The 27,943-nt window shown below is 35.4% G+C and overlaps 2 protein-coding genes across 2 annotated transcripts in view; one reads left to right on the top strand and one right to left on the bottom strand.

Moving 5' to 3' along the window:
* The window catches only part of LOC140751930 (low-density lipoprotein receptor-related protein 4), a 34,728-nt gene extending 8,814 nt beyond the window's left edge, over window positions 1-25,914 (bottom strand). Inside the window, exons 1-29 of the mRNA XM_073086045.1 lie at window positions 25,753-25,914; window positions 24,024-24,196; window positions 23,619-23,810; window positions 23,217-23,320; window positions 22,582-22,786; window positions 21,876-22,005; window positions 17,296-17,402; window positions 16,058-16,217; window positions 15,479-15,629; window positions 14,918-15,228; window positions 13,952-14,138; window positions 13,378-13,531; window positions 12,934-13,143; window positions 12,601-12,782; window positions 12,243-12,406; window positions 11,445-11,582; window positions 10,718-10,838; window positions 10,268-10,418; window positions 9,958-10,119; window positions 9,243-9,458; window positions 8,742-8,931; window positions 7,886-7,976; window positions 7,473-7,635; window positions 7,258-7,391; window positions 7,057-7,144; window positions 6,385-6,490; window positions 5,992-6,295; window positions 5,411-5,748; window positions 62-185 (exon numbers count right to left, since the gene is read on the bottom strand). Of these exons, the coding sequence (XP_072942146.1) occupies window positions 62-185; window positions 5,411-5,748; window positions 5,992-6,295; window positions 6,385-6,490; window positions 7,057-7,144; window positions 7,258-7,391; window positions 7,473-7,635; window positions 7,886-7,976; window positions 8,742-8,931; window positions 9,243-9,458; window positions 9,958-10,119; window positions 10,268-10,418; window positions 10,718-10,838; window positions 11,445-11,582; window positions 12,243-12,406; window positions 12,601-12,782; window positions 12,934-13,143; window positions 13,378-13,531; window positions 13,952-14,138; window positions 14,918-15,228; window positions 15,479-15,629; window positions 16,058-16,217; window positions 17,296-17,402; window positions 21,876-22,005; window positions 22,582-22,786; window positions 23,217-23,320; window positions 23,619-23,810; window positions 24,024-24,075 (4,635 nt within the window). The 5' untranslated portion in view covers window positions 24,076-24,196; window positions 25,753-25,914. The remainder of the gene's footprint in view (window positions 1-61; window positions 186-5,410; window positions 5,749-5,991; window positions 6,296-6,384; window positions 6,491-7,056; window positions 7,145-7,257; window positions 7,392-7,472; window positions 7,636-7,885; window positions 7,977-8,741; window positions 8,932-9,242; window positions 9,459-9,957; window positions 10,120-10,267; window positions 10,419-10,717; window positions 10,839-11,444; window positions 11,583-12,242; window positions 12,407-12,600; window positions 12,783-12,933; window positions 13,144-13,377; window positions 13,532-13,951; window positions 14,139-14,917; window positions 15,229-15,478; window positions 15,630-16,057; window positions 16,218-17,295; window positions 17,403-21,875; window positions 22,006-22,581; window positions 22,787-23,216; window positions 23,321-23,618; window positions 23,811-24,023; window positions 24,197-25,752) is intronic.
* LOC140751929 (uncharacterized) lies at window positions 291-2,013 on the top strand. The gene has a single exon (XM_073086044.1). The coding sequence runs from the start codon at window positions 671-673 to the stop codon at window positions 1,538-1,540; it is 870 nt and encodes a 289-aa protein (XP_072942145.1). The 5' UTR covers window positions 291-670; the 3' UTR covers window positions 1,541-2,013.
* Window positions 25,915-27,943: the final 2,029 nt, after the last annotated feature.

The following is a 27,943-nucleotide window of genomic DNA, read 5'->3' as shown; positions in this document are numbered from 1 at the left end:
AATTGTCATAGAAAAATATTTTAAGAATTGATGAAAATGAATTTTGTTGCATTTTAATTACCTTGTATTCATTATCAGTCCAATATAGATTATTAGCGATCCAATCCACACCTAACCCGTTAGGAGTATCCAATCGCTTTGTAATCACATCCGTCATCTGGCTCGTATTTGACATGTTTATAGCCCTAAAAAATGTTTTTGTAAATGATTAATTTCTTGTACAAGAAGAAAACTTCAGCAATAACGTACTATATCTCCTATATCCTATATCCTCTTCCCCCCGGACCGCCGCAAGGTGTAAACGTGTATAATCACTGTTAATTAGTATTTACTTAAAATAAATTCAAATTAAGTGAAAATAATCTAGTTCAAAAAATAGGAGTGCAGAATTCATCAGGAGTCAACGTCATACGTCTATTAAGTATAAGCAGCAAATTCCCACACGTCGCAGTCAGCCTGGTACTACTGTGCTTATCGGCTACGCAGAAGGTACTGTGAATCTTTTGTCTCATAAACCAGCGCACACGCATTAACGCCATCCTTGTCTAGGCTTAAGCCCCGCCCACCGGGCCCTGATTGGCATAAAAAAGGGACGGCGTGACCTATCTCCTTAGTGAGAAAGAGAGAACACGTAGCGTTGACATCTTGCAACTTATTGCCTGGTACCTTCATGAGCGCATCTGACAAGACTCCGACTAAGTCCCATACCTATAATAGAATGGACCGCACGCCGCCAAACTATGTCGCTCAGCGTAATAAACGGGGCAGGGAGAGTGACTGTGCGCATGATTTTAATACTTTTCGTAACGAAATAAAAATAATGATTTCCGATTTGATGACTGCACAACAGGAGGAAATCAAGAAAATACACCCTACACTTATGGAAATAAAGGCTACAAATAGCGATATTCAAAACTCAGTTGCATTTCTTACATCCCAAAATGAAGAGTTAAAAAAGAAAATTGAGCTACTTGAGACGCAAAATAAAAAGGACAAAGACTACATAACACTTCTAGAAGAAAAAGTAGAAGAATTACAGCGTGAAAACCGAAAAGCTAGCATCGAAATTAAAAATGTCCCAAAAATACATAATGAGTCCAAGGAAGATCTAATTAAATTATTCTTAACTCTGTGCAACAACATTGGATGCGACATTGAAAAAAAGGACATAAGAGACATCTACAGAGTCCACAGGAAAAACGACACAAACAAAACACATTTAATTACTGAAATATCATCAACAATGTTAAAAACTGAGTTCCTCAAACAGGCCAAAAACTACAACATAAAATATAAAGAAAAATTATGCGCCAAACACCTGGGTATTACAAAAAACGAATATGAACCAATTTATGTATCGGAACAACTAACAGCGAAAGGGGCGCGCCTGTATTTCCTTGCCCGTGACCTTGCTAAATCCCAGGATTACAAATTTTGCTGGACATCCTACGGCAAGATATGTGTTAGGAAAAATGAAAACTCACCAATAATTGTTATCAAAAACGAATCTCATGTAAACAGCTTGCTGCAAAAGTCATGACTATCTTTGGCATTTAACTTATTTTTATGTAAGGCTAATAATTTGTTATTATCACTTATCTTTGTAAACTGTAACTTTTATTCTAATTATGTAAGTCTAAATCTGATTGTAAAGGTTAAGCATTCACAAACATACATCATTCACTTTTATAAACAGTCACTCGCCATATATACACACACAAACTACACACTTAATATCTACTTATTAATTATTTATAAACAAAACCTTACACCACAATTAAACACATACATAAGCACAATTAACAACATGAAGTACATAAAAATTAAATATTTGACTACACATATATATTCATATTTCATTTACATACATATTTTTGACTATTACGTATTCAAAAACTTACAAATAAGTAAAAATAAACAACATACTTTAGAACTATTTTCTCCTACAGCAAAATACACTAATAGATTTAGGTATCTTATGTGCACAATATTAATATATCTACAAGAATTATCATTGACGAATATAGATATGACACTAATCTTTTCTGAACAAATAAATTATGGATAGTACACTGAAAGTGATAAATGATATTGACAATACTGAAATTGCACAATCAATAATTTGTGAACCTGAGGAAATAGGTAACTTTATTAATATACACAATACCGATTTAACTATCATTTCTCAAAACATTAGAAGCATCCATTGTAACTTTGACAACTTTTTAGTAACCCTTTCGTGTCTAGGTTTTAATGCCGACGTCTTAGTATTGACTGAGTGTCGCTTAAACTCTGATAAGTCAATTCCACAGATACCTAATTACAGTTCTCTGGCCACTAAAAGTCACTTAAACCAAAATGATGGGGTTGTAATTTATGTGAAGGAAAAGCTAAAACCTATAATCTCTGAAATTAAGCTTGACGATGCTTCTTGTATACAAATACAGGTTCTTAATAATATTATATTATGTATTTACCGCTCCCCATCAAACTTAAACGCATCCAACTTTATATACTCCCTTAGCAACCACTTAGAAAATATGAAATCAAATAGCAACATAATAATAACGGGTGATTTAAATATAAACTTAATTTCTAAGCAAGCTAATGATTGCAATAATCGTAACAATTATTTAAATATGCTATGTATGTATGGTATTATGCCTGGTCACGTAATTCCAACGAGAATGAACAGTTGTCTAGACCATTTTATGCTCAAATTGAATAAAAAGAAACATACTGCTAAAATAGCCGTCCTAAATACTACAGTAACAGACCATAAAACCATTTTTCTAAACCTATCGAAATCGAAACAAAGTAATCGGGGTCCTAACACATATGAATTTACTGACTTTAATTTAGCATATAAACACTTACTACAAAAGAACTTATCAATACTACTCCTTTCTCAAGATCCGGATTACATCGTAGAAAAATTAATTACAAATATAAATGAATCACTAAAAGCTAGTAAAAAAATTAAATATTATTCTAGACAAAAACAATGCTTGAAACCCTGGATTACACCCGGAATTTTACGTTGTATTAAGAATAGAAATAAGATGCAACTCAAACTAAGATCTGATCCTGAAAATGTCATATTAAAACTCACTTTTAAAAGATATCGAAATTATTGTAATAGATTAACCAGGAATCTAAAGAATAACTATGAAAAAAACTTACTATCCCAATCAAATACGCCTAAATTAATTTGGAATGCTATAAAGACTATAACACACACTAAAAACATAAAAACTCCTAACTTAGAATTAATTAAAATAAAAGCTGATGCCAATGAATCAATTAATTATGTAAACAACTACTTTGCTACAGTTGGTGCAACACTTGCTCGAAAATTAACAGTAAATAATTCTCCTACTATTAGGAATTCTTTAACAACAGCCCGAAGCAATCACTGCTCTTCGTTTGTTCTTCTAGCAGCAGATGATATTGAACTTCATAGTATTATTATGAGTCTAAAATCAGATAGTGCACCGGGATGGGATAATATACCTACGAAATTTGTCAAGTTAGCTAAAAATATTCTTATACCTATAATGTGTCATTTAGCGAATTTGTGTTTTACTAAAGGAGTATTTCCCGCTTTACTTAAGCGCTCACTCATTACCCCAGTTCACAAATCTGGCAAGAAGGATGACATTAACAATTACAGGCCAATATCTGTTATATCGGTTATTTCAAAAATTATTGAAAAATTAATACACAGTCGTCTTACTACTTATCTCAATAAATTTGAAATTTTATCTAACTCTCAATATGGTTTTAGAAGCGGTCTGTCAACGGAAGACGCAGTCTTAACAGTTACTTCATTAATATCTGAACATCTCGATCAAGGGAAAAAATGCCTCACTATCTACCTCGATCTCAAAAAAGCCTTTGATACAGTGTCACCTTCTATTCTTGTCCAGAAACTTGAAAACATAGGTATTCGGGGTACTCCTCTTAAATTATTTGAAAGTTATTTACATGGACGTAGACAAAGAGTTAAAATAGATAATTATATAAGTGAGGATGCTGAGGTGTTATTAGGGGTACCTCAGGGTAGTTTATTGGGTCCAACCCTGTTTTTAATATATATTAACGAGCTCGCTAATCTACACATTGAAGGAGGTAGGATAATTTCATATGCAGATGATACCGCTCTAATTTTCTCGGGTGACTCGTGGAACTCTGTATTCGAAATCGCTGAAAAGGGACTATCAAATATAGCGAAATGGTTGAAGGCAAATTTACTTACACTTAACATATCTAAGACAAACTACACCTGCTTTTCCATAAATAATAGAACCCAACCGAATAGTGATTATAAACTAAGAATACACAACTGTATTGAAAATGAGTACAATATTTGTAAATGTGACTACCTTGAAAGAGTTTCATCTACAAAATATCTAGGAGTGTACATTGATCAACGCCTAACCTGGCACACCCAAATAGAATTTATTAGTAATAGAATACGCAAACTCATTTGGACATTTAAGACGCTTCGTCATATAGCTAGTCCAAACCTTCTTAAGCAAATATACCTTGCATTGGCGCAATCTGTACTAAATTATTGTATCCCGGTATGGGGCGGGGCTTCGAAAACTATAATTCTTAAGGTTGAAAGGGCACAACGATGTTTACTCAAAACCATTTATTTGAAACCATTTAGATTCCCTACAAATGAATTATATAACATTTGCGAAGTACTAACGGTGAGAAAATTGTACATTTTAAAATCAATATTACGGGCTCATAAAAGTTTGCATCATGACGATTTAGCAATTGGTAGGAGAAGAGATAATATATTTAAATCTAAACTATTAAAAACAAAATTTGCTCAATGTCAATTTTTAGCACAATCCAAACATTTGTACAACGTAATAAACAAAAAACTAAATATTTGCAAATGCTCTAAATGGGAATGTCGACTCGCTGTTTTTAACTGGATAATTTCGCTGTCTTATGACGATACTGAGTCCCTTATAAAATACACAAAGTAAATCTTACACGTACACACACACGCACACGCACGCACACACGCACACACACACACACACACTTAAACACACACACACACACACAAACACACATACACACTCACACACACACACACCATACTTATTATATAAATTTATAGATATATATTTTATAATATTTATAACATAGATAATTTGTTACTTGATACAGTTTGTTTTTATTTCTTATAACTATATATGATGTCTAGTTATAGAAGAGCGGAGCCGCCTAACACAGACATTTGTTTACTAGGCGGCTCCAAACAACTTATTACGTAAACCAAACAACTTATTACGTAAACCAATTAATTGTTAAAGAAATAAATATTTTTGTATTTTGTATTTTTGTATTTGTATATCTATTTACTTTGATGTTAGCTTTTATATACCTTATGCTGTTATTATTAACATCAGTGAAATAGATGAGCTTTTTCTCCCAGTGGAAGTCAACTGCAATGGAGTTGAAGATATTCTTCAACGGAAGACTAAGATCCCACTGTTCTGGGGTGTCCAAGGAAATCATGGAAATAGAGTCCCTTGTAGCGAAGATGAGGAAGTTGTCGGGATGTCGCTTGCAGATCTTCGGATTGGGATCGGATTCATCTTCGTACAACAATCCGGTGGGACAGATGCAAGAGAAGCCTTGCGGGTTGCGGAGACACAGGTGGGAACAGCCGCCGTTCTTCAAACCATTCGCGTTACACACGTCCTTAATTACATGTTCGCTCTGGAATAACATTTTAATGTTTCTGATTTCATATATTTAAGATTGGTAGCTTTTATTGACTTAAAAAGAAATAATAAGTAAATTGAGAAGTAATAAAATCCATATTTGAGATTTGTTATGTCGTAATTTCATCAAAGTTGTTCTTTTTTGATGAAGTGGCTTTCCAATTTTGTTTTCTTAAACCTTCAATCGATATTGATCTTACAATACATTTCTATTTTATCTACACTTTTTTCTACGTACCTGAATAGCGCGTATATCCATCAATCCATCAAGATTGTCTCTAATAATCAACTGTTCCTTGCCGTTGGACTTATCGGCTCTATGCAAGGCTTTCGTCTTCCAATCCGTCCAGTAGATATGTTGGCCTACGATCACGATTCCGTATGGGTAAGGTACTTCCTTCATCAAGACACGCCTGTCATTACCGTTGAAATCCGAACTTTCGATAGTGAACTCTTTAGCATCATTCCAGTAGAGACGGCCTTCGATTCTATCGACGGCGAGACCGTTCGGCCATTTTATATCCACATCCACGATTATACGCCTGTAATATTTTAGGTATGTATTGCAACATTCATGGTCAAATTACCGCATGTGATTTAAGGATTTGTTTATATACTATGTATTAATTACCTATTCTTGCCATCCATATCAGCTCGTTCAATCTTTGCCGAAGTTCCCCAGTCAGACCAAAACATGTATCCGCCTTCATAGTACAAAGCTATTGCACGAGGAGAATCTGTAGAAGATATTAAATTACGTTTACTTTGAAGTTTTATGATGCTCATAGATGGCGCCTTGTGTAACAATACATTGGAAATACAGACGTAAGGTCTTACCAACAGGGCAAGAATCGAATACTCCGATACATCGGTTTTTTTTTATAATATAGGAGTAGCAGACGAGCATACAGTCCACCTGATGGTAAGTGGCCACTGCCACCCATGGACATCTGTAATCAACCCCAGATAGGATTAGATATTCCTACCTGAGTTCGGCCACAGATGCGCCGCTACCCCTGAGGACTAAGCTGGAACACCTCGGAGAAGTCTGTCTCCCTTACCACACCCTTCAAACCGGAACACAGTAGTATCTAACACTGCTGTTATTAGGTAGAAATAGGTGTGGCGGTGGTGCTGCCGGAGTCGAACCACAAAGGGTTCTACCACCTTCTAAATCGTCGTACCTCAATGTCGAATGAATACTTAATCTTAGTAATGATATACAACATGTGAAGCTTATGAAGAGAAGTGTACTATACGAGTATATTAATGGTTATGAAAATACATGAATATTATCATTTACCTAATCCGGTCCATACAAGAACTTTTCTGTTCAATCCATCGAGATCCGATACTTCAATGCTGTTCCTTCCTCCATCAGTCCAATACAGCTGTAAAATTATAAATGTCTTAGTTCAATCAATTCATTGCAATTATACATTGATTTTAAATTGCGAAATATAAGTTACAGATTGTTCCTACTGAAGTATGAAGTAAAACTTACTTTTCGGCCTGTTGAGTCGATAACAATTCCGTCGACAGTGTGAAGTCCTTTACGAATAACGGTTTCAATGTGTTCTCCATGCTTACTTGCACGAACAATAACTCGCTCTGCAGTATCGGTCCAGTATACATAACCTATTGATAAAAAGTTATTAATAGCATTTAAATATTTACCATATACTTCGGCTATTATATTTCTAGTAACAATATATTTACCTGTTTTTTGATCAACGTCCACACCCAAAGCATTTCGTAAGGGAGGTAGCGGTAGGACGACATCGACCATATAATCCATATCCAGCGATACCACTCGGATGTCCACACGGTGAGCAAAGATAAGGAAATTGATAGGACCGTTGGTGCATGTTTTGCCGTCACTCTGTTAATGGTAAAAATATGCAACGTGTCAAAAAGTATTATGAGACATGGTTCTATTGATATGATATTTCACGTCGTGGTATTATTTATCGGTATGTATGTATTGAATAATACTAGCTTTCAATCCCGGTTGATCAAATTGAATGTGACCTCAGAATTAATAAATTCTTTAAAAAAATAATTTACTAAATCTAATCTAACAAATAATAAATCTGTTAATAAATATAAGTATGTACGTCTTAAAAACTTACACTCAATCTAACTCCAGTTGGACAAGCACAAGTCCGACCTCCAGGTTTCAGGAGACACAAGTGTGAACATCCACCGTTGTTCTTACTGCATCTAAATATAAAAAGAAAAGAAAAATAGGTAGCATAAAACGACGAAACGAAAAATAAAGCAATCATTTACACAGTATATAAGCAAAGAGAAATAACATACAGTACATAAGTATACAGTTCAATTGGCAAGATAATATGGTACTCCCACAGGATAACTTTAAATAAAACTTCCAGAAAATATAGCTTCTCCGTTTATTTAACGTAATTTTTTTATAAAAACCTTTATTTTCATCTTTATATAGGTTCCCTTAAATTGCTATACATCAGCACTAACACAACTCCTACTAAAATAAAATAATTGTACAATATTTCAATGCTAACACTTGACTTCAACCCTTATATAATTTACCTGAGCACTCCCATCTTCCACTTCTCTTCATTCATATCTTCCACAATAATCTGGTTTTAAGTCTTGGCCAAAAATTAATCCAAAATTCATTAATAATACTTTGGATATATTTTCAGTTAAGACTATGAAACCACGAAGACTAATTCTTTATATCTTGTCCCAGCGCTCTCATCTTCTTCATGGTGTTTCTTTTTTTCATGATCTTCATACTTTTTATTTTACTATATGTGTTCTTATATGTACTTAATTTCACAACCAAATTATGCTTTATCTTCTGTTATTAAAATAATAAATTTTATAGGATGTTTATGTCATAGAATTTATTTTAGTTTTCAGAATGTAAAACCCTGAACAGAATGTACAAGTAACAAATTTAATAGTGCTAAGCTTTTCAAGGGTTAGATGACCCTTACGTACCTGTTAACGCCGCTCCTCCTCTCCTTGTGGAACACCCGGACGTCCATAAGCCCTTCGACACCAGCGCCCAGGGTTCTTCTATTCTGGCCGGTATACTTGTTTGCCGCTTGAATGGAATGGGTCTCCCAGTCGGTCCAGAATACTTCATCGCCATAGACGTCTAACCCGAATGGGTGAGTAAGGTGCTCACCTGGTTAAGTCATATGAGAAGTATATTAATGAATTGCTGTGATTGAAGGGTATCTATCATTTTTGTATGGGATATAACATACCTACAGGTTATTTTGAAAAATCTAGTTTTGGTGGCCAGTTTAAGTGAAGTAACTAAAGTGATTACAATAAAAAAGTATTCATTGAAGTGTTGTGAACGATAACATTCTGAGGAACTCTTAATTTAGTTTTTCATATTTATTGTTAAGTAATGATTCATGAATATTTTTAATAATATTTTTAATTTCTTTTATAGAGTCAAAAACTACTTATACAGTATATTTAACGTACTTATCAAGACAGTTCGTCCAGTGCCATCCAGGTTAGCGTATTCGATGGTGCAGTTTCCTCCATCGGTCCAGTATATCTTGTTATTGGGCAAGTCCAAGGCCAGCCCGCTCGGCCACGACATTCGACCGACGATGAGCTGCTGGCGATGAGTGCCGTCCATGTACGCTCGTTCGATTGAAGGGTTCGCACCCCAGTTTGACCAGTACATGAGACCGCCTAGAAAAATCACATCAATTAAAGAAACAAACAAACGAATCAAAGAAAACGTTTATTTTTTTCGAAGCTATTTATTTATTCGAACGTAAAGCTGCTACGTAGCAACAATTAAAAAAATGAAGAATCCCGATTCCAACAAGAAAAGACTGATGATCTTCAATCAGCTGAAATAAATTCTCCGTCATAACCGAACAGTCTCGATCATGTAACCTCTCAAACAAAAAAGGCATATCGGTTCTTGCTACTTGATCACGATGCCGCAAGTTTGTTATTTTTTCTGCGCCGGGGGTTTGTTTTTAGACAAATTTTAAATTTAAGTACACTGCTGTTTTACAACGTGGATCAGAGACATGTAGTTTTAGGAACACATTTTTATTAAATTTTAGAGAGTACGACCACACTGCTGACAGACTGAATCCGACGCATGTTGCAGATTTTGATTGAATTATTTAAAATAATATTATATAAAACAACATTAATAAGATAAAATAGCATTTACCCTTAGGATCCAAAACAATGTCACGGGGCTTATCAACATTCTTCCAAGCCAGCAAGGACCTCATGGTACCATTAGGATTTGAAACCTCAATTCTGTTCGTGCCATAGTCTGACCAGTATAACTTGTCGGTCATCCAATCGTAAGCGAGACCAGCAGGTGTTACTACAAAAATATGGCAAGTTTATTAATAAGGTTTATTATTTTTACCTTCTATTATTTAATGATATAGACTATTTGCCGAAAATTATCGAACATTTATTAAATTCAATTAAATAATCACGAAATTAAACAAAAAGAATGCAAATCTTACTAAGGTTGGTTTTGACGATGACAGTTTGGTTGGAGCCATTCAAGAAAGCGCGGTTGATAGTGTTTTTATCCACGTCGGTCCAGAATATTGAGTTACTGTTGTGATCCCAGTCCAACGCCACAGCGGACTTTATGTTTTGCACAGGTACTACCTAAAATTCGTTAAAGATATTGCAGAACTTATCATAACATAATTTTAAATTTCGTTTTATATATTTTTTTATGAGAATGGGTAAAATATGGATTTTATGAAGAAAAAAATATCAAGGAACGACCAAAATAAAAATTCAAAAGGGAACAACATAAAGATGACTTAAACTTATTCTAAAAATATATTTTTGCTATAATAGCTTCATTACAATAACGAAATAATAATAAAAATGTTAAATAATAAAATAAATAAATCGTAAATAATATCAATAAAATAAAATAAAAAATGAATGAAAATGACCTTTTTATAACTAACCATATCTAACGACTCCAAATGTGTTCGTGGATTTAGTTGTTTTAGTCTGATATCCTTACTTCTTGTATAAAGCAATAATTTGTCCAACGTCTCTTTGCAAGTCCGTCTGAAAATGACAAATACCTATGTTGAAACAATTAAATTGATTAAAGGTACGTTATTGTTATTCAATTCGTCTTCGTCATCAACTTTTTTTTGCCATTGCTGAGTACCTACGAGTCTCCATTCGGAATAAGAACACTTTAGATCATAAACCACGCGACGTGCGGATTCATAGACTTTGGGTTCAATTTTAGAAAACTCAGTTATGTAGTTTCTCTTGCAATGTTTTCCCTGACTGTTAAAACATGTTATGACATGATTTATTGGTTATGACACTTATGACCAATATGCATTCAACTTCGAAAAATTGGTATTTGAACACCCACCCCCCAGTGTCCATCTGAAACCATACCACTACTACTTTTCATCTTCAATCTCAATCTTCATCTTCAACCGATGAAAATGTTTTGAATCACACTAATGAAGTTTTCTGAAAACTTCTTCCAATACCGAAACCTTCTTGAAAACAAATTCCGAATAGAAAATGTCGAAGTTTGGCCACTCCCCAGACATGACCACACAATGGTGTGGCTAATGAGCCACATGAGATCCTCTAGAAAAAATGTAATGGCCCGCCCACAAGATCCCCTTAACAAAGAAACTTAATCACCCGTCCGCCATGAGGCTGAGGCCGATGGGGCAGCGGCAGGCGTACCCGGCGGCGTTGGGCAGGCAGAGGTGCGAGCAGCCGCCGCCGTCGCCGCCGCAGTGGTTGCGGAACGTGCGCAGCTGCCGGGACGGGTGGTACCTGAACATGGACAGGTTCAAAAAATTATATTGATGGTCATGTTCAGAAAAGATTAGACAAAATTGAATTGAGTCAATTTTATTACGTATTCAAAAGTGAATCTCTTAAAGTTGATGAACAACTAAAGCAAAGGTACTTCAGTTATTAAGAATTGAAAAGGCTAGACCAATTAATTTTAAAGCAAACGACACAAAATTGTATATTTACTTTCCAATAATGACTGTCTTAAAGTTCATGAACAATTAAAGCATGGATACTTCAGGTATGAAAAATAGAAAAACACTAGTTTAATTAATTTAAAAAGAAACCACTTGAATGAACAGAATGAGCGTTAATAGTAACATTCCAGAATTTCTTGACGGATCAAAAAACTTGTGATAATAATGATCAATATGAAAATTTTGTAATCAAAGTGACAAATTACAATATTTTTACATCACACATCACATATTTCATCATCACTTATCACATATCACATATTTCAACATCACTTATGTTATTGGTCATAAACGACAAATATTTAGTTACCTTGGAGAGAAATAAGGAGTAAAAAGTTGTAAGTCATTATTATAATTTATATAAGGAAGCATGAGAAAGACTAAAAATATTATAAAGTATAATAATGTACGATTGTATGTAATGTTGAAAAAGAAAAATTACGTGTGAATATCCATTGGTAATTGTATGCCAGCGTGTACGGTCTGCATGCCTTTCCCGGTCATCTTGTCAACACTTGAAATGCTTTTAGTGTGCCAGTCCGTCCAATAGATGGCGTCCTCAAACAACGTCAGAGCAAATGGGTGTGGCAAGCCCTTTGTTACCACCTGAAATTCAGCAGATAATTATGATAGTTTTTCTTACAACGTAAATTCAAGATATACAAAATACTGCTACTTTGTTTTAAATTTGTTTACATTTAAATGTTTAGAATTTTATGTCCCATTTAATAATTGCGTTGGAGATTATGAACCGAATATAAACATTGATCGAGTTTAAAATACATTTTTCTAAAACTTACCCGCTTCCGATCTCTGCCATCGAATAAAGCCTTCTCAATGACATGATGTTTAGCGTCCGCCCAGTATATCTTAGATTCCGTGTAATCTATAGTTAATCCGTTAGGCCAGAATAATTGATCGAATATAACGCTTTTTCGCCGAGTACCATCCATATTTGCACGTTCAATTTTGGGATTTGGTCCTAAAAACGATAACTATTAATTGAAAATTCAATCTTATAGAATCATACTTTTAATTAAGCAATTGGAAACGTTTATCTTCATTGACATATGTATTGTCAAATACTTACAATATATTATGCAAATGTTTATAAATATAATCCATTTTGTTACCCCAGTCAGTCCAGAAGACCAAAGCATCACCGGGATGTACAGCTATTGCTCGTGGTTTGTCAATGTCACTTGCGGCCAGTACAATTCTGTTAGTGCCGTTAATGGTTGCCACTTCAACTCTTCGACTGCCCGAGTCAGTCCAAAAGAGCAAATCGTGTATCCAGTCCACAGCGACACCACTCGGTGTGTCGAGACCCCATCTTATTACATCTATAATTAAAATTGTTTCATTACAGTTATTTTTATATTTAACTGTATCTATCCAATTATCTGTAGGCTCTAGTATATTTCTTGAATATTTTATGACTAATTTCAAAAATTTTTTACTCGGATTTTATTGAAAATTGTTAATTTTAATGGCGTTACAATGTTTTAAATGCAGAATATTTGTAGTGTCCACATTTATGATCTCTTTAAAACATTAAGCTTATTAAGCTCTCTTACCAGTTCGATTATTAGTATTGATGATAGCGGAACGAATAACTCTCATATTATTTTCAGTCCAGAACACCAGTTTCTTCTCATAGTGGTAATCTAACGCAACAGCATTGTGCAATCCCTTCACTACCGATACATAGTTACTTCCAGTAAGTGATACCTATAATGAAACAACGAATGTTGGGTACAAAATAAATTTGGATAATTGTTTCAACTTTTCTTAGATTTTAGTAAGTATATGAAGCAGACTCACTAAGGGTCTATCTACTGCTGTTGGGTCTACTGCCTTAAAATTACTTTAGTCTGAGGACAGTCATAAAGCAAATAATTACTACTTATAAAAAGACCAGTAGAACACAGGTGAAATTAACACTGATGTCATCAGAGAAAAGGCTTAGTTCTTGTGCCTTCACATTCAATCCACATAGAATTCTACGAACCTCAAAGTTTACCGGAGCACTCAGCACTGAGAGACCAGCTGAGAAGACAAAGAACGCAAATACATTAAAATTGGTCAGAGCTCTCAGCACTGAGAGACCGACTGAAAAGAGTAAGAACGCAAGTATTGAATGCATTGTACCTGTCGTATGTCCACGCGGTTCGCGAACATAAGCGTGGCGGAGTCGCCGACGGCCTTGCAGGAGCGCGCGTCGGGGCGCAGCACGTAGCCGGACATGCAGCCGCACGCGTACCCGCCCGCGCTGTTCGAGCACGTCTGCGAGCACACCGGGTCCTGCTCGTACATGCACTCGTCGATGTCGCGGCAGCTGGAACGGTAACGCTGGTTAATGCAAGGTTTTTTTATAATCTAGGAGTAGCAGACGAGCATGCAATCCACTTTATGGTAAGTGGCTACTGCTACCCATGGACATCCGTAATCAACCACAAATAGAATCAGATATTCATACCTGAGGTTGAGGACCCTGAAGCAAAGCTAGAACGCCTCGGAAAAGTATGTCTCCCTTACCACACCCACCAAAATACAACAGGATTAATACTGCTGCTATGAGTCAGAAACAGGTGTGGTGATACGATGGTGCTGCCGGAATCGAACCACAAAGGGTTCCACCACCTTCAAAGTTGACCCATTAACAAAAATTCATCCATAAACCATTGACACCAGGTTTTTGTTAAACGAATTTGCTTTCTCGTTAAAAGCACTTAAAAACCCAGCATAGACATATTGTTTGAACCCTGAATTTCTATTGAAAGTCTACTGTCTACTAATTTAACATCTTCAATAAGTGACGGTCAGCCAAACTTGCCTAAAGGCGACTGACCGTTCTCAGCAAGTCGAAAGTCAGTTCCTAATTAAAGTTACTAGCCGAAGTCACTTGTCGTAGATGGCAGTCGACTTACACTGAACCAACCTTCGGCAGACAAAGTAGTTTACCGAAAGCGATAGACTACACAATGTAAACGAGGCGTAAAACTTATTTTGATGAAAAATTGAGATTTTTTGATATTTTTGATTTGATAAAGCTGCTGTAAAATGCTGTGTATAATAATTTCATCGTCTGACAATCCAGAAGTTCCAAATACTAACCTAAATCCATCTTCACCCAGCAAGTATCCCAAGGGACAATCACAGGCCGGTTTTCCATCATACGTCGTGATGCAAATCTTTTCGCACTTATCATCCTCTTTGCATGACCTTCGAGTGGGACATTTCTCTTCGTCATCTCCTTGTGGGCAATCCTTTATGCCGTCACAAACGTGCTTCCTGCTCAAACAGTTCTTGAACGGTGTATTGACGACCGATTTGCACATATACTGGTCTACTTCACAGTTCACTTGGCAATCTGTTTCGTCTTCACTATTAGTGCAATCACGGTGTCCATCGCAAAGCCAGGTTTTCTGTGAATTTAAATATATTATTTTAGTTATCTTATTGCCTTAGTATTAATCAAAATACAAGCTTCTTACATAAAGTTTAATTGAAAGTTAAGACTAAAAACTGATCACCTCAATTGGTAGGCTGGTAGTTTCCACTGAATAGGTGTTAATTATTACTTAAATCCACGAGAAGCTACGAAAAAATAACTCTATGTTCTTAATCCCAGAGATAAACCTAAAAACGTCTTTAATAGTATAATGAATTCCTTACCAAGATACAACGCCTATCAGCACAGGTATATTCATCGGAGCTGCAATTCCTCAAGCCGTGCGGTTCGCAGTTGAGCTCATCCTCACCGCCCTTGCAATCTCTTTCGCCGTCGCAATGCCAGCGGTCGGGTATGCACTTGCCGTCGCTACATCTGGTAAACAATCATAAATTATGTTACTTTTAATGTAATATAACCAGTAAATGGTAAGAAATTTGCTTGAGGTGTCACTGTCGCCGGTGGACATACGTAGTCCATTCATAAAGCGCACGGTATCAAGAGCATGCACAGTCTCTGTAATCGAACTACTGAATTTTTCTTTCGTCGTCAAAATTACGTGTCATATAATTTCATCAATACCTATTAAAATATTGTGCTGATAATTTGTAAGTTCTCCGATGGGCTTATAAAATTAAATTATAAATAATATAAGTATTTAAATTTAAAAAAAGCAGATTATGCATATATGGAATTACATGCTCCATTTTTCTTCATAAACATATTTCCAACGCTATAATAGTTTGATGGGTAGTTGATTTCTATAAGATTAGAATTAGAATTTGATGTAACAAAGAACTTACTTGAATTCGCTTTCACTGCAGCTAGTAGGCAGTATGGGGCAGGAGTCCTCATCAGTCCAGTCGCCGCAGTCGTTATCGGTGTCGCATTGAAAATCTTTACGGATACAATTCTTGTTGTTGCATTGGAACTCGCTCTCACCACATCGAAGAAGTTCGACGGCTATTTAATAAAACAATATATATATTAACAGGTATAAACAAAAGTAAAAGTAGGCAATTATCTAAGATTAGTGTTCCAAATTTAATTTTTATTTATCCTGTTATATTCAGAAACTTCCTAAGCCTTAACGTAAAAGTACGTTCTAGACTATAAATAGATTTATTGCCAAAAATACATTTCTTAAAATGATTTAGCAGCAGATTAAATCGGACGAAAGGTCGGAAGGTCGGTCTATTTCAAGTCTGATCTGTTCTCGAGTTCAGGTCGCAATATATATATGTAGACAAATTGTTATAAATATCTTACGTTGTTATAATTTTAGATAGATTTCTATATAAATAGAATTTACTTTGGTATAAGTATTTTAAGAAGATTATAACTAGCACAAAACAGACATTTCAAAGATCTTTAAAACATCGACTTCTTGGTAACGTCGCTAAGTAAAGTTCGCGGCATATCTTTTAAATAAAAAATGTACAATTGAAATAAAAATGTTAAATGTTGTTTGTTCTGAAGTTTGATTATTTTAAATAATTTAATAATAACGACAAGCTATCATTTAAAATAATCCATAGATAGGATGATAGCCAAACTTAAAGGCGGTGGCATTGTTTTAGATGCGTTGTTACTTATACGGACAAAATTATATGTCTCGCCTCGTATAACTTTCCTTAACTCAACTTTGGGTGCCTTGCACCTCTTTTTCTCCATGGGAAGTCGCCATCCGATGAAAGCTTTGATGTCTCCGAGGAATTATTCAGCAATAGGGTGTTTAGTGGGTGAGGCATCTGTTAAGGATGAGTCCCACATTACCACGCATCCGTCGCGGCGTTGGTGCAAGTGCATATGTATTCAGCCCCTCTCTATTCCAGGGTAGCCCTTTTTATTGTCTGGGCGTAAAAAAAAACTTCAGGAAGCAAAACATATAGGTGAGCATTGAAATTTTAAAGCCTGCGATGCATTGGCGACTCCTCTGTTGTTGCAAATGTCCATAGGCGACGGTGACTGCTTTCCATCAGGTAGCCCGTCTGTCTTATCGTTAGGTTAAACATAAAAAATGTATCCTAATATGACTTACGGCATTCAGCTTCGTCGGAGTTGTCCGCGCAGTCGGGCTCGCGGTCGCACTGCCAGTGCAGCGAGACGCAGTCGCCCGACGCGCATGTAAACTGGTCTTGCTGGCATCTACGCCAATAAATCGTTTCAAGTCATCACCGGTTTGATTAACCTAACCTAATCTATTTCTGACAAATAAACTGCAATTAAATATATTTGTTTTTTTAAAATAGAACATTAATTTGCGCAAATGGTGCTGTTTGCGCAAAGTCACGGACTCTTTTGATCAACTTCAATTTAAACAGGACATTTCTATTCTATTTCCCAGCTAGGCTTTTAAATCTTTAAATTAATGTATTTAAATAACATTTTAATTAATACTTTTTAATACAATTGCTGTAGGTATTTATTAGCCGCCCATCATACATACTGCAATGATGTAGAGCATACCTACAGTACTGTACTGTAATATATGTTAGGTACGTGAATCACATCATGATTGGTTTCGTTATATTTGTGATATAAATAGATAGGTTATATCTAAATGTAAAGCAATCCGAATTTAGGCAGTTATACCTATTCATGCGATCTATTTATAAATCACGTGGATTTCTTCCTAAGCAATCTAAAGCCTAACGATCTCAATCGACCGATACGGCAGGTTTATTTGCGGCATTGTACATCATAATTGCGTTTTATAAAGAGCTCGCCTACGGAGGTCGGAGGTTGGATAAGCGGAGTTTGTACAGGGTACCTACAAATAGGGATGCTATGATATACCTATCAAAAGTTCGATAATATCGAGTCAAAAATATCGTTATTTTTATCGATACTGAACCATTGCCGATAGGAAATTGTCGCATCAAAAAAATATCAAATATAAATAAATATTGAACTTTTTCAATTTATAAAAATATGCCAACAAAATAAAAGATCATCCTATGTGAATATGGTAAATTATCGATATACGATAATACCGCATTTCAATTTACCATATTACCGGTTATCATCGTTTTAGACCATCGATATGAATATCGATATTTATATCGATAACTTCCCCAAGTTGCATCCCTAGGCAGGTCGGTTGCGCGTGGGCGCGTCGCCATGGCAGCGCGACGTGGCCCGCGCCCCCGCGCCCCCCGGTATTGATCCCGCCACGAGCCCCGAATCGCCCGAACAGCCTGAACAACCCCTCAGCCAGTGACAAAATAAAACACCGGTCAAGTGTGAACTCCGACATGACTACTTGCAAATTTATATCATGACGATGTAAATAGGTATATTTTCAAATTTTAAAATTAGCTACGTCCTCTTTAATTTTTATGTCATTAATTAATCTACAGTTGCTGTTGGTTTATGGAACTAATTACCCACGGCCATACGTCGTGCTGAATCACTTGATTCATTTAAAAACCAGCTCTTTAAATATTATTCAAAATTATGATCTCCACCTTGTTTTCGTCGTTTTCATATGTACTTTGTCACAGTTTTGTATGTGTGTTTTTATTATCATTTTCTGTTGCTTGTATTTAATTGTTTCACATATTATTGTTTTAACACTAATATACTACATGTATCCTGTCCTTCATAACCTATTCCTTCTCTAACTTCGCGCACACTAACCTTCTTCCTCCGCTTGTCTCTCTTTTCTTTTTCATGCATAGGTTGTCTGGAAGAGATCGCTACTTAGCGATAAGACCGCCTATTGCATACTGTTTAACCTGTGTATGTATTTGCTTTTATTTAAATTCAACTGTAAGTGTGCAATAAAGAGTATTCTATCTATCTATTCTATCTAATCTCCTGAATTTGTGCATACAATGAAAGAAACAATAATTACAAAATTTGAAATACCAGCCTAATTTGAAAATGTATCGATTGTATCCTAAGATATTAAGGGATTTTTCACAGGTGTACGCTACTTTGCACAGCTTATTACGTCATACATTAAATCCAAGTAAATAATGTTCACAATTTAAAAATAAATTCTATTATATAACATGAAAGAAGTGCCTATTAAAGGTAGATGCAATTCTATAGCTTGTATACGATGTCGATAGAATATATAAATAGGTCAAAATTAGCTTATGAGGTTGCTGTGTAGGTACCTACTAACGAGCTGCATTTATAAGCCAGATAGAGTTCAAAGAAAATGTTCCCATTTTAAAATTCACTATCATAAAAAAAGCCTTATCCTTACTAATATTATACATCCGAAAGTAACTCTGTCTGTCTGTCTGTCTGTCTGGTTGTCTCTTCTTCACGCTGAAACCACTGAACCGATTTTAATGAAATTTTGTACAAAGATAGTCTGAGGCCCGAGAAAGGACATAGGATAGTTTTTATCCCTGAAATCCCACGGGAAGTAGGGATGGCGATCTAAGATCGATTAATCGGAGAATCGATCGTTTGGACCAAAAAAACGATTATTTTAATCGATATTAGTAAGAATTTAATCGTAACCTATGCATTTGATCCAGTGATGATCTTTAGCAAAGTTGTTGTCCATGAGCCCACGAAGGTTTCAGAGTTGGTACGACCAATTTTCGCCAGATGGCGCCACTGCCATTCCAATGAAGGTACGAATTTTCAGTTTTATATATGTTAGTATGTCATATTATTTTCTTTTAAACGCGAGCGAAGCCGCGGGCAAAAACTAGTGGATTTATAAGTTCGATCCTTCATTTATATTTGTACACATCACTCGTAGTATGTGAATCTCTAAAAGACAAAAGTATTACCGAATCCAATCGGCTAAAAGCATTCTATTTTTAATTCCTGGTACTAAAATGGAAAATACGGAAAACATATGAAGTTATTCCAATATTTACGTCTATCAGTCACACACGTGAATAATAGGAACAGAGTAAAAATTTTGCATAGTTATTGTATAAAAAGTATTTTGGTAAATGCTTCTACGATTTGATTTGATGAATTTGGCTTGATTTTAATGAACAATGAACGCGATTACAGCTACGAACATTATTTTAATACATTTTTTTTCATATTTTATGCTTTCAGATGATACGGATTCATCCAACAATCATATGATCGATACACTCAAAATCGTTTATCTGATAATACCTATAAAATTAATTGTCTCGTACTAAAATTATGGGTCTAGCGATCGCGAAATAAAATTTTGAACTTATAATATTTGTACGCGGAATCAATTAAGCAAATTACACAGTGGGGGCCAGTCAACTCCCTGTTTATTTGAGTGTGAATGATGCCATTAGCTTGTTAGTACAGATTAGGTACACATTTCTTTTTTATTTCTATGGATAAGAATTATTTAGTACAATCTAGGTTAACCTTCCTGAATTTTGTTAAGTCATGTTTTTTGTTATAGCTTGTGATGTGGATTAATTGGGTTAGCAAATACTAAAAACGAGGCATTATGTTGTTAATGTGCTTTACGTAAAGCTTAAAAGCATTTCAATTTTTAGAGTCATCATCATTTATGCATCCTTTGAAGTCTTTCGGTGTTCGGCTATCTATGTAAAGCCCTGTTTTTTTGATGGACCACACACAATTGTAAAAAATAATGGCAAAAAATCGATCTCTTTTGCATAAAATCATTTTATGGCAACATTTTTGTACCAAGTAATTTTTTTTATAAGATTGAAGTAGGAAACGAGCGTGCAGTCTACCAGATAGTAAATGCTAGCTGCCGACCACGGATCAACTCTACCTATACAGAACAGGGGTTTCACGTAAAGACTATCATAGAAACGTCGCTACCCCTGAGTAATAATATAGTGGCTTCATAATTATTATTTAAGTAGCCGGCATTCACACCATCTCACACCAAGAATTTCACGCTAGAAATAGGTTTGACGGTAGCGCCTCCCCGGTCGAAACATTTTTTTAAGAAACATTTGACAACACTCCTCTGCACTTATTATTTTCCCACAGTTTTAATGACCTAGTTTTGTTGTCCCAACATACGTTTTAAAATGGTGTTCCTCGGATCATAATGACGTGTTCAGTATACTCGGAGCGATGTAGGGGACACGAGGAAGCGAGGGGAGCCGTGACGATTATATGCAATTTTTATAATTCGCCGTATCATATGATATGAGCCCTCGTGGACTACATTTGAACTCTGATTTATTGCGGCGTTTATAAAGTCACATGTCGAAATACTGAAGACAGTTATCAGGATATGATTTTTGTGTGTTTGCTGATTTATATCCATACAAGACATATTATCAAAAATAACGTTGTTTTATACATACGAGAATGAAACGATACTTCATACTGTGATGCCTAATTTTCGTACAGTCACATTACTAAAACTTAAGAAGTAATTGATTTTTTTTAAGTTATTCTTATTAAAAAAGTAAAAATTAGCACTAAGTATAATGACTTTATTGAAAACGTTATGCGATACGATAAAATGAAAACTGCATTCGTTCTTGTCACTACAAAAATACCAAAGAAAGTTAACAATATTTCCTACTAGGAAAATCATGTCCGCCAATTTCTTATAAAACTTTACTGTTTAGAACATTATCATCAAAAAAAGTAATATTATTTCTTACAAAGCATAAGTGTTGGAAAATTGTCGTAAAACAAACTAAATGATATTGTACTAACCTGTTTTTAGGACAGTCGATTTCATCGGAGTTGTCGTGGCAGTCGTTGTCGCCGTCGCACAGCCACTGCTTGTGGACACATAGACCGTTCTTGCACTGATACTGCTCGATTGTGCAGTTCGGCGAATTCACTGTTGGCGAACAGATCATGATAGAACAATTTTAAAATTTGAATAGAACAATCCTGAACACGGAACAGTCGTTTTGGGATACAATGTTAGCTAAGAGATAACCTCACTAAGACTGTATCATATTTTATGTCTGACAAGCTCCTCATTATTGCAAACACCTCGTGTCATCACGCTACACTAAATGCATTTTTTTTAAATTATTCCTGACAAAATTTATTCTTGATAGGATAATAAAGTAAATGTGGTAGTCCTATACAAACTTTGAATTTGAGAGACGTGACACAAGTTACAAATACCATCACAATAATCATAAAACATAGAGATGTATTATAAGATTTGATCAGATTATAAAAAGCAGGTGAATATCAATATTTAAAAATTTGAAAAAGACTAGAACTATATTCCTTATAATATTTAATAACGATAGCTATAACACGATGCTGTAATAAAAATAATTAAACCCACGAACGAAAGAACTTACATTAAACATGACTTACCATAATCAGTTTACCTATAAAATATAGTCACAAAAATAAATAATAAAACCCATACACAAGATAAGAAACAAACACTTACCACAATTGGTTTCATCAGAGAAGTCTCCGCAGTCGTTGTCACCATCGCAGATCCAGGAGAGCAAGATGCACTCGCTGGTGCCCTGGCAGAGGGTTCTGTTCTCGTTCTCATCGCAGACGGGCTCGCAACCCGCCTCGTCCTCGCTCTCCGCGCACTCCACCACGTTGTTGCACCGCTTCTCCATCGGGATACAGGTGCACGACAACTGGACAAACAAACGTTCTAAGCCACTGCCGATTAGGCTTAGGCATGGTCAATAATCAAAGTGGTGGAGTGCACTTTCTAATTTTTCAAAGTTTAAACTGAAGGTGGAAGGTGAAAAGACTGGACTGGTGGAAGGTGAAAGGACTGGACTGGTGGAAGGAGGAAAGTGAAGCCTGACATAAGAACTAAGGTTGCAATGCTTCGTATAAGTGTATTGCCTAAACCACAACCTTCAATCCAAAATACATCAGCGATTAAAGCTAACGTTATAAGATAGAAATGGGTGGTGGAGATGTCTACCTCTAACAATTACTACTAACAGGAAAAATCGAATCTGCAGTTTTGTTAACAGTGCCAATAAAAATTTAGATACAAATAAAATATGCAAAAATAATCTTAACTAAACCAATTTATTAAAAATATTTAGTTACCTGGCAAGCAAATTCATCTTTGGTGCATTGTTCGTGGCAACCGCCATCGTCTACGTCATCGTCGTCAGAAGCCACGTAGGTATGTCTAAATGGAACTCGGCCATCTGTTTGTTGAATATTTATATTAGAAATATATAAAAGACAAGTTTTAAAATCATAAAAATTAAAAAATAAAATATTTTTTTCTAAATTAAACTTCCTTATCAAGAAGTGTTTAATATTTAAGGAAATCCGAGAGTATCTCTATTTGATCCTAATTATCACTATTAAAGTTAAGTTACTAAGTTTCACATACAATGAATATAAGGCTAAACACAAGATTAAAATGCTGGGTCACAATTTAGCTAAGACAAGGAAGTACCTCTTAATATTTAAAAAAATCATCAATTTAGGTATACTCACAATGCCATGAATCAATTCGGGTGTAAGGGCTATGTGGTCGGTATCCCGGGACTTGAATGATCCCCGGGACATTGACGGCGTTCGGTGGTTGGAACGGTGGAACACGTCCGATAGCTGATCGAGGGTCTGGTGCGTCCACTGAGGTATTCGACGTACGAGGTGTAGGTATCGGGGGCGCGTCGTCTCCGTTAACTGTTGTACAAATTTATTGTTGTTAGGTAGTTATTAAAAAAAAATGCTTTTACGGAAGTGAACAGTAATAGTAAGCAAGCAAAGAAAGACGACATGCAAACTTTAATCTTTTGCACTAGTAAGTAATAGACCTATCATACACGTTTCTCACATATTCCTTTTTACGTTACTAACTTATTAAAGTACTACAATAAGACAAAATAATATACTCACCGCATATCCAAAGAAATAATAAAGTGAAAAAAATGGCCAGCGGCGCCGGCATCTTGGTTTCTTTTGCTTTTTGGTGGCTAACTCGCGCTGCGGTGGAGATTAGGTCACTCGCGCGACCGCCGCGCGTGCAACCCGCGCCCTCAGGGGAGGCAGCATGGCTCGACACCTCACCACTGCTTCGGGTAACATACACGTACACAATCACTTGGTAGTTTACACTTTGTAATAGACATAAAGTAAAGGGAACTACGATTACAAGAAAATATGTTTAATATGTAAATCTACCTAATAGTTCAATATGAAGTAGACAACATTAATTCACACAATATTAATAAGAGCAATTCAACTATTTGACATAAAAATATTAAGTACATTAATCAATGAATGTTTCGTCTTGAATCTTAAGTTAAATTTATTAGTCACTACATCTTTCAGACTAATCTCATATCTTATGAAAAGAAAAGAAAAACTTTCACCTTGTGTTCAATGACGTAAATATATAGTCCTCAAATTTGTTCAATGATAATTACATGAATAGAATATCGATATTTGCCTTGTAAGCTTGAAAGTCAGGCTTTTTATAGAAAGAGTCGTATAGGAGTGCGCAGCGCAGGCGCGCTACGGCCCAGCCCGAGCTACTTGTTGAACGCGTTTTCATTCACCACGCAGGGCGGCCGCGCAAGATACGCAGATAGCCTCGTTTTATTATGACTACATCATCTATACTTGCATATCTATGTTAGGGTTGCTGTTAATCCAAATTATGAGCTCTAGAGCCGAAATAATCAAGAATACAGTCGATTATATTACGATACAATATGATTAACTTCAAATATGCGTAAGCACGAATCGCTTGGATTGGATTCTATTTATAGAACGACTGTATCCATATGACGCTACATGTTAACTAAATCAAATGTAATTGATAACATTTTATAAGATGTAATTATACATATTAAAATGGAACGCTAGTATCTCAAACGCTCAAATCACAAATATGTCGTTAAATAACTACTGTCTCTTATCGGTTCACAGAACATTAATGTGCGGAGGCGGTAATATAAATAGAATCATTACTTATGTGTAGGCACTTTGATTCAATTCAATATGTCCTATGGCGTGATAGAGCGTAGGTGGTTCATCATTCTATAAATACCAGCCTCGATTGATTTTACCCCATACATAAAGCTATGACTGTCGCTACCCTCGTCAGCTGCATACGAACACAGTAAGGTTCATAAGTGCAAAGTTAAACGACATCAACAAAGATAACATGTATGCAATTGGTATATAGACTACCAAATCAAATAGTTAAACGAGTTGCTAATCTTTATTACTACAATATTTACCGAGAAGCTACGAAAATTCAACGATCAATACGGGTCGGAAGGGATGGTGCGCGAGTTTGCGCCCACGCCCGCCCCCGGACTTCAGCCCACACCGCGCAGCCCCCTGAAAGCCCGAAACTGAACACCGCCTGCCGCCCACGGATGCCCCCATAAAATCCATTTCTTTCACGACATATTATATCATATATCCAGAAAATTGAATGTAATTACCCTCCACACATTTTTATTTAACATTTCTAATAACATAATATGTCGTTAAAGATCCAGAATAATAATTATTATTTTTTTTATTTTCACCTCATTAGAGGTATATTCCCGTTCTTTCATTATCAATATTTAATTTTAGTATAATAATAAACAATAAAAATAATTATAAATACCTTAGTTTAGCTTCCGTCGTATTGTAATCAAAGTGCGCACTACACCAAAACAATACTACACCTATTACAAATTGAAAAATCGAGTCTACGGCACCACTAAGCCTGCTCTGAGAGTTAATCACTGAATGGCGTTATAGAGTACCCAGTTATCAACAGTTAGTACCCGACGCGAAACGTTCCCGTTTCGGAGCGCAGCTAGGGAAGTACTAGGTGATCTGGAACCTCAGCCCACCCTCCCGCGCCTCAGGTGCCCCGCGCAGTCTGCGCCTCGTCGATGAATGGAGCCGCCCGCCCCTTGCAAACCTCCTATCTAGCTTAGTCTCTTTTAGCCCTCGCCTACGTTTGTATTGTGTCGTTTACTGAGAATAACATTAGATGGAAATAGATGATACTTATAAACATAGTTAAGTAACGCCTTTGATTGTATTATACGGTGGATTTCTTAAGAAATACTAATGCTTCCCACTCATTTTTATTTTTAGTCTTAGAAAGTTTATAGTTATTATAACATCCCTATGACGTATCCTCCATACTTTAAACTTACATATTAAATTTTAAGATATTGCTTTCACGTTTTTAAAAAACATAAACTACTTCATTGTATTCATCGACATGTAATGGAATGAAATGACCCTAACCACCAGATTTTTTTAGAGACAACCGTTCATTAAACAAGCAATATATCGCCATATTGCAGTTTAAAAACGATAGAACTTTCCATGCCATATAGCCAATGCCATATCTCAAATAGCTATAAGTTAAGATAGCGTTTCAAATTAATCATGAATATTCGCTATTAAAATAATGAGGTAAAGAAAACCAAAAACCAAAAATGGAGTTTCTAATTATTTTCCCAATAGCAATGAAACTTTAATATGGCGCTATGCATGCTTTATGGCAAAAGAGTAAGTTTGCTATTACTATAGTAAAGTAGAATAAAATATCATTATGTTCATTATTCGCAGTGATAAGTATAGTATTTTAAATAAAATGTATAAAACACCACTTATCTATTGACTCTAACTAACGCCATCCAGACAGTATCGTCTGAACTAGCTTTGTTGCTTCAAAACAAACTCTCGTTACGTAAAGCGTTTTACTTTACGGTGATAGTGAGCTTTTCGTTCTCACCAGCTTTTCCCGAGCTTTACGACCCTTCGCTAGATGTCGCTGTAATTTAAAGAAGGTACACGTCGTACGTCGACGTGACTGTATGCATTACGATTATGCGATATTTTATAGTACCATAACACTGTCAAAAAATGCCTCTAGCTCATATGTTCAAAAATATCAATAAATACTAAATTCTGTAATATGGCAGAGGAAAAATAATAATAATGAGTTGCTACATTTTATTATGATTTTAGTTCGAAAGTACTATCGCCACGTCTATTTCTGCCTTTGTATGGTAGAGGAGCTGTGTTCTGGTTAAAAGGGTGTTATAAGTACTCGTATAGTTATAGTATACCCAGATCATAGATTAGTAAAGATTACTCACTCCTAACTAGAAAATGTACCCAGTTTTGAGAATTGAAATACTTGCGTAAAAAAGTTTTGCCACGTCTCCGTGATAAAATATTTGAAATAATTATTTATTTATTATGTAAATTCATGTAAATTACTCAGTATTAGTTATTTATTCGTAAATTTTCTCTATAAATGTTTTTATTTGTCAAGAATTCAAAAAAAAGAACTTACGATAATAAGCCATTTGTGGCTTCATTCAATTTCAAGGCGGCGAAGTATCTTTACTAATCTATGACCCAGATATTAACGCGAGGCACTCCAGATAATCCTAGTAAAAAAGCTAAATTGTCAAATATACATACTTACAGTATAATTTTATTATACCTTTAATTAGTCAGAAGTTTATCCGTCGACTTATTTTTTGCACTTTATCAAATATATTAATATACATTAATATAAATTAAATATACATGCATATCAATAACTAATTAAGACATTATAATTTCATACTTCATTCATCATTTAGCGCATATTTCCCGCGCTTTTTTCTTTTTTTTAATGTCAGTCAATCAATCTACATTCAGCCTTGACTTGTGTTGTCTATTCTCAGGTCGAATGTCGTAGCATAAAATCGTAGCTCATGTCGTAGCATAATATTTTCGTAGTCGTAACTTTACAATTTACGTACTGCCTATTGTACAGCTAATTTAGCTAAATGTATTGA

The sequence above is a fragment of the Epargyreus clarus genome, unplaced genomic scaffold (genome assembly GCF_041222505.1).
Source record: "Epargyreus clarus isolate Ecla_fem2 unplaced genomic scaffold, WU_Ecla_fem_2.2 ptg000023l, whole genome shotgun sequence".
NCBI classification, from domain to species: domain Eukaryota; kingdom Metazoa; phylum Arthropoda; class Insecta; order Lepidoptera; family Hesperiidae; genus Epargyreus; species Epargyreus clarus.
This window is presented reverse-complemented; position numbering and strand designations above follow the sequence as displayed.

What these genes read in the sequence shown, in the direction of transcription:
- LOC140751929 (XM_073086044.1), top strand. Translation starts at nt 671, where the DNA reads ATGAGCGCATCTGACAAGACTCCGACTAAGTCCCATACCTATAATAGA.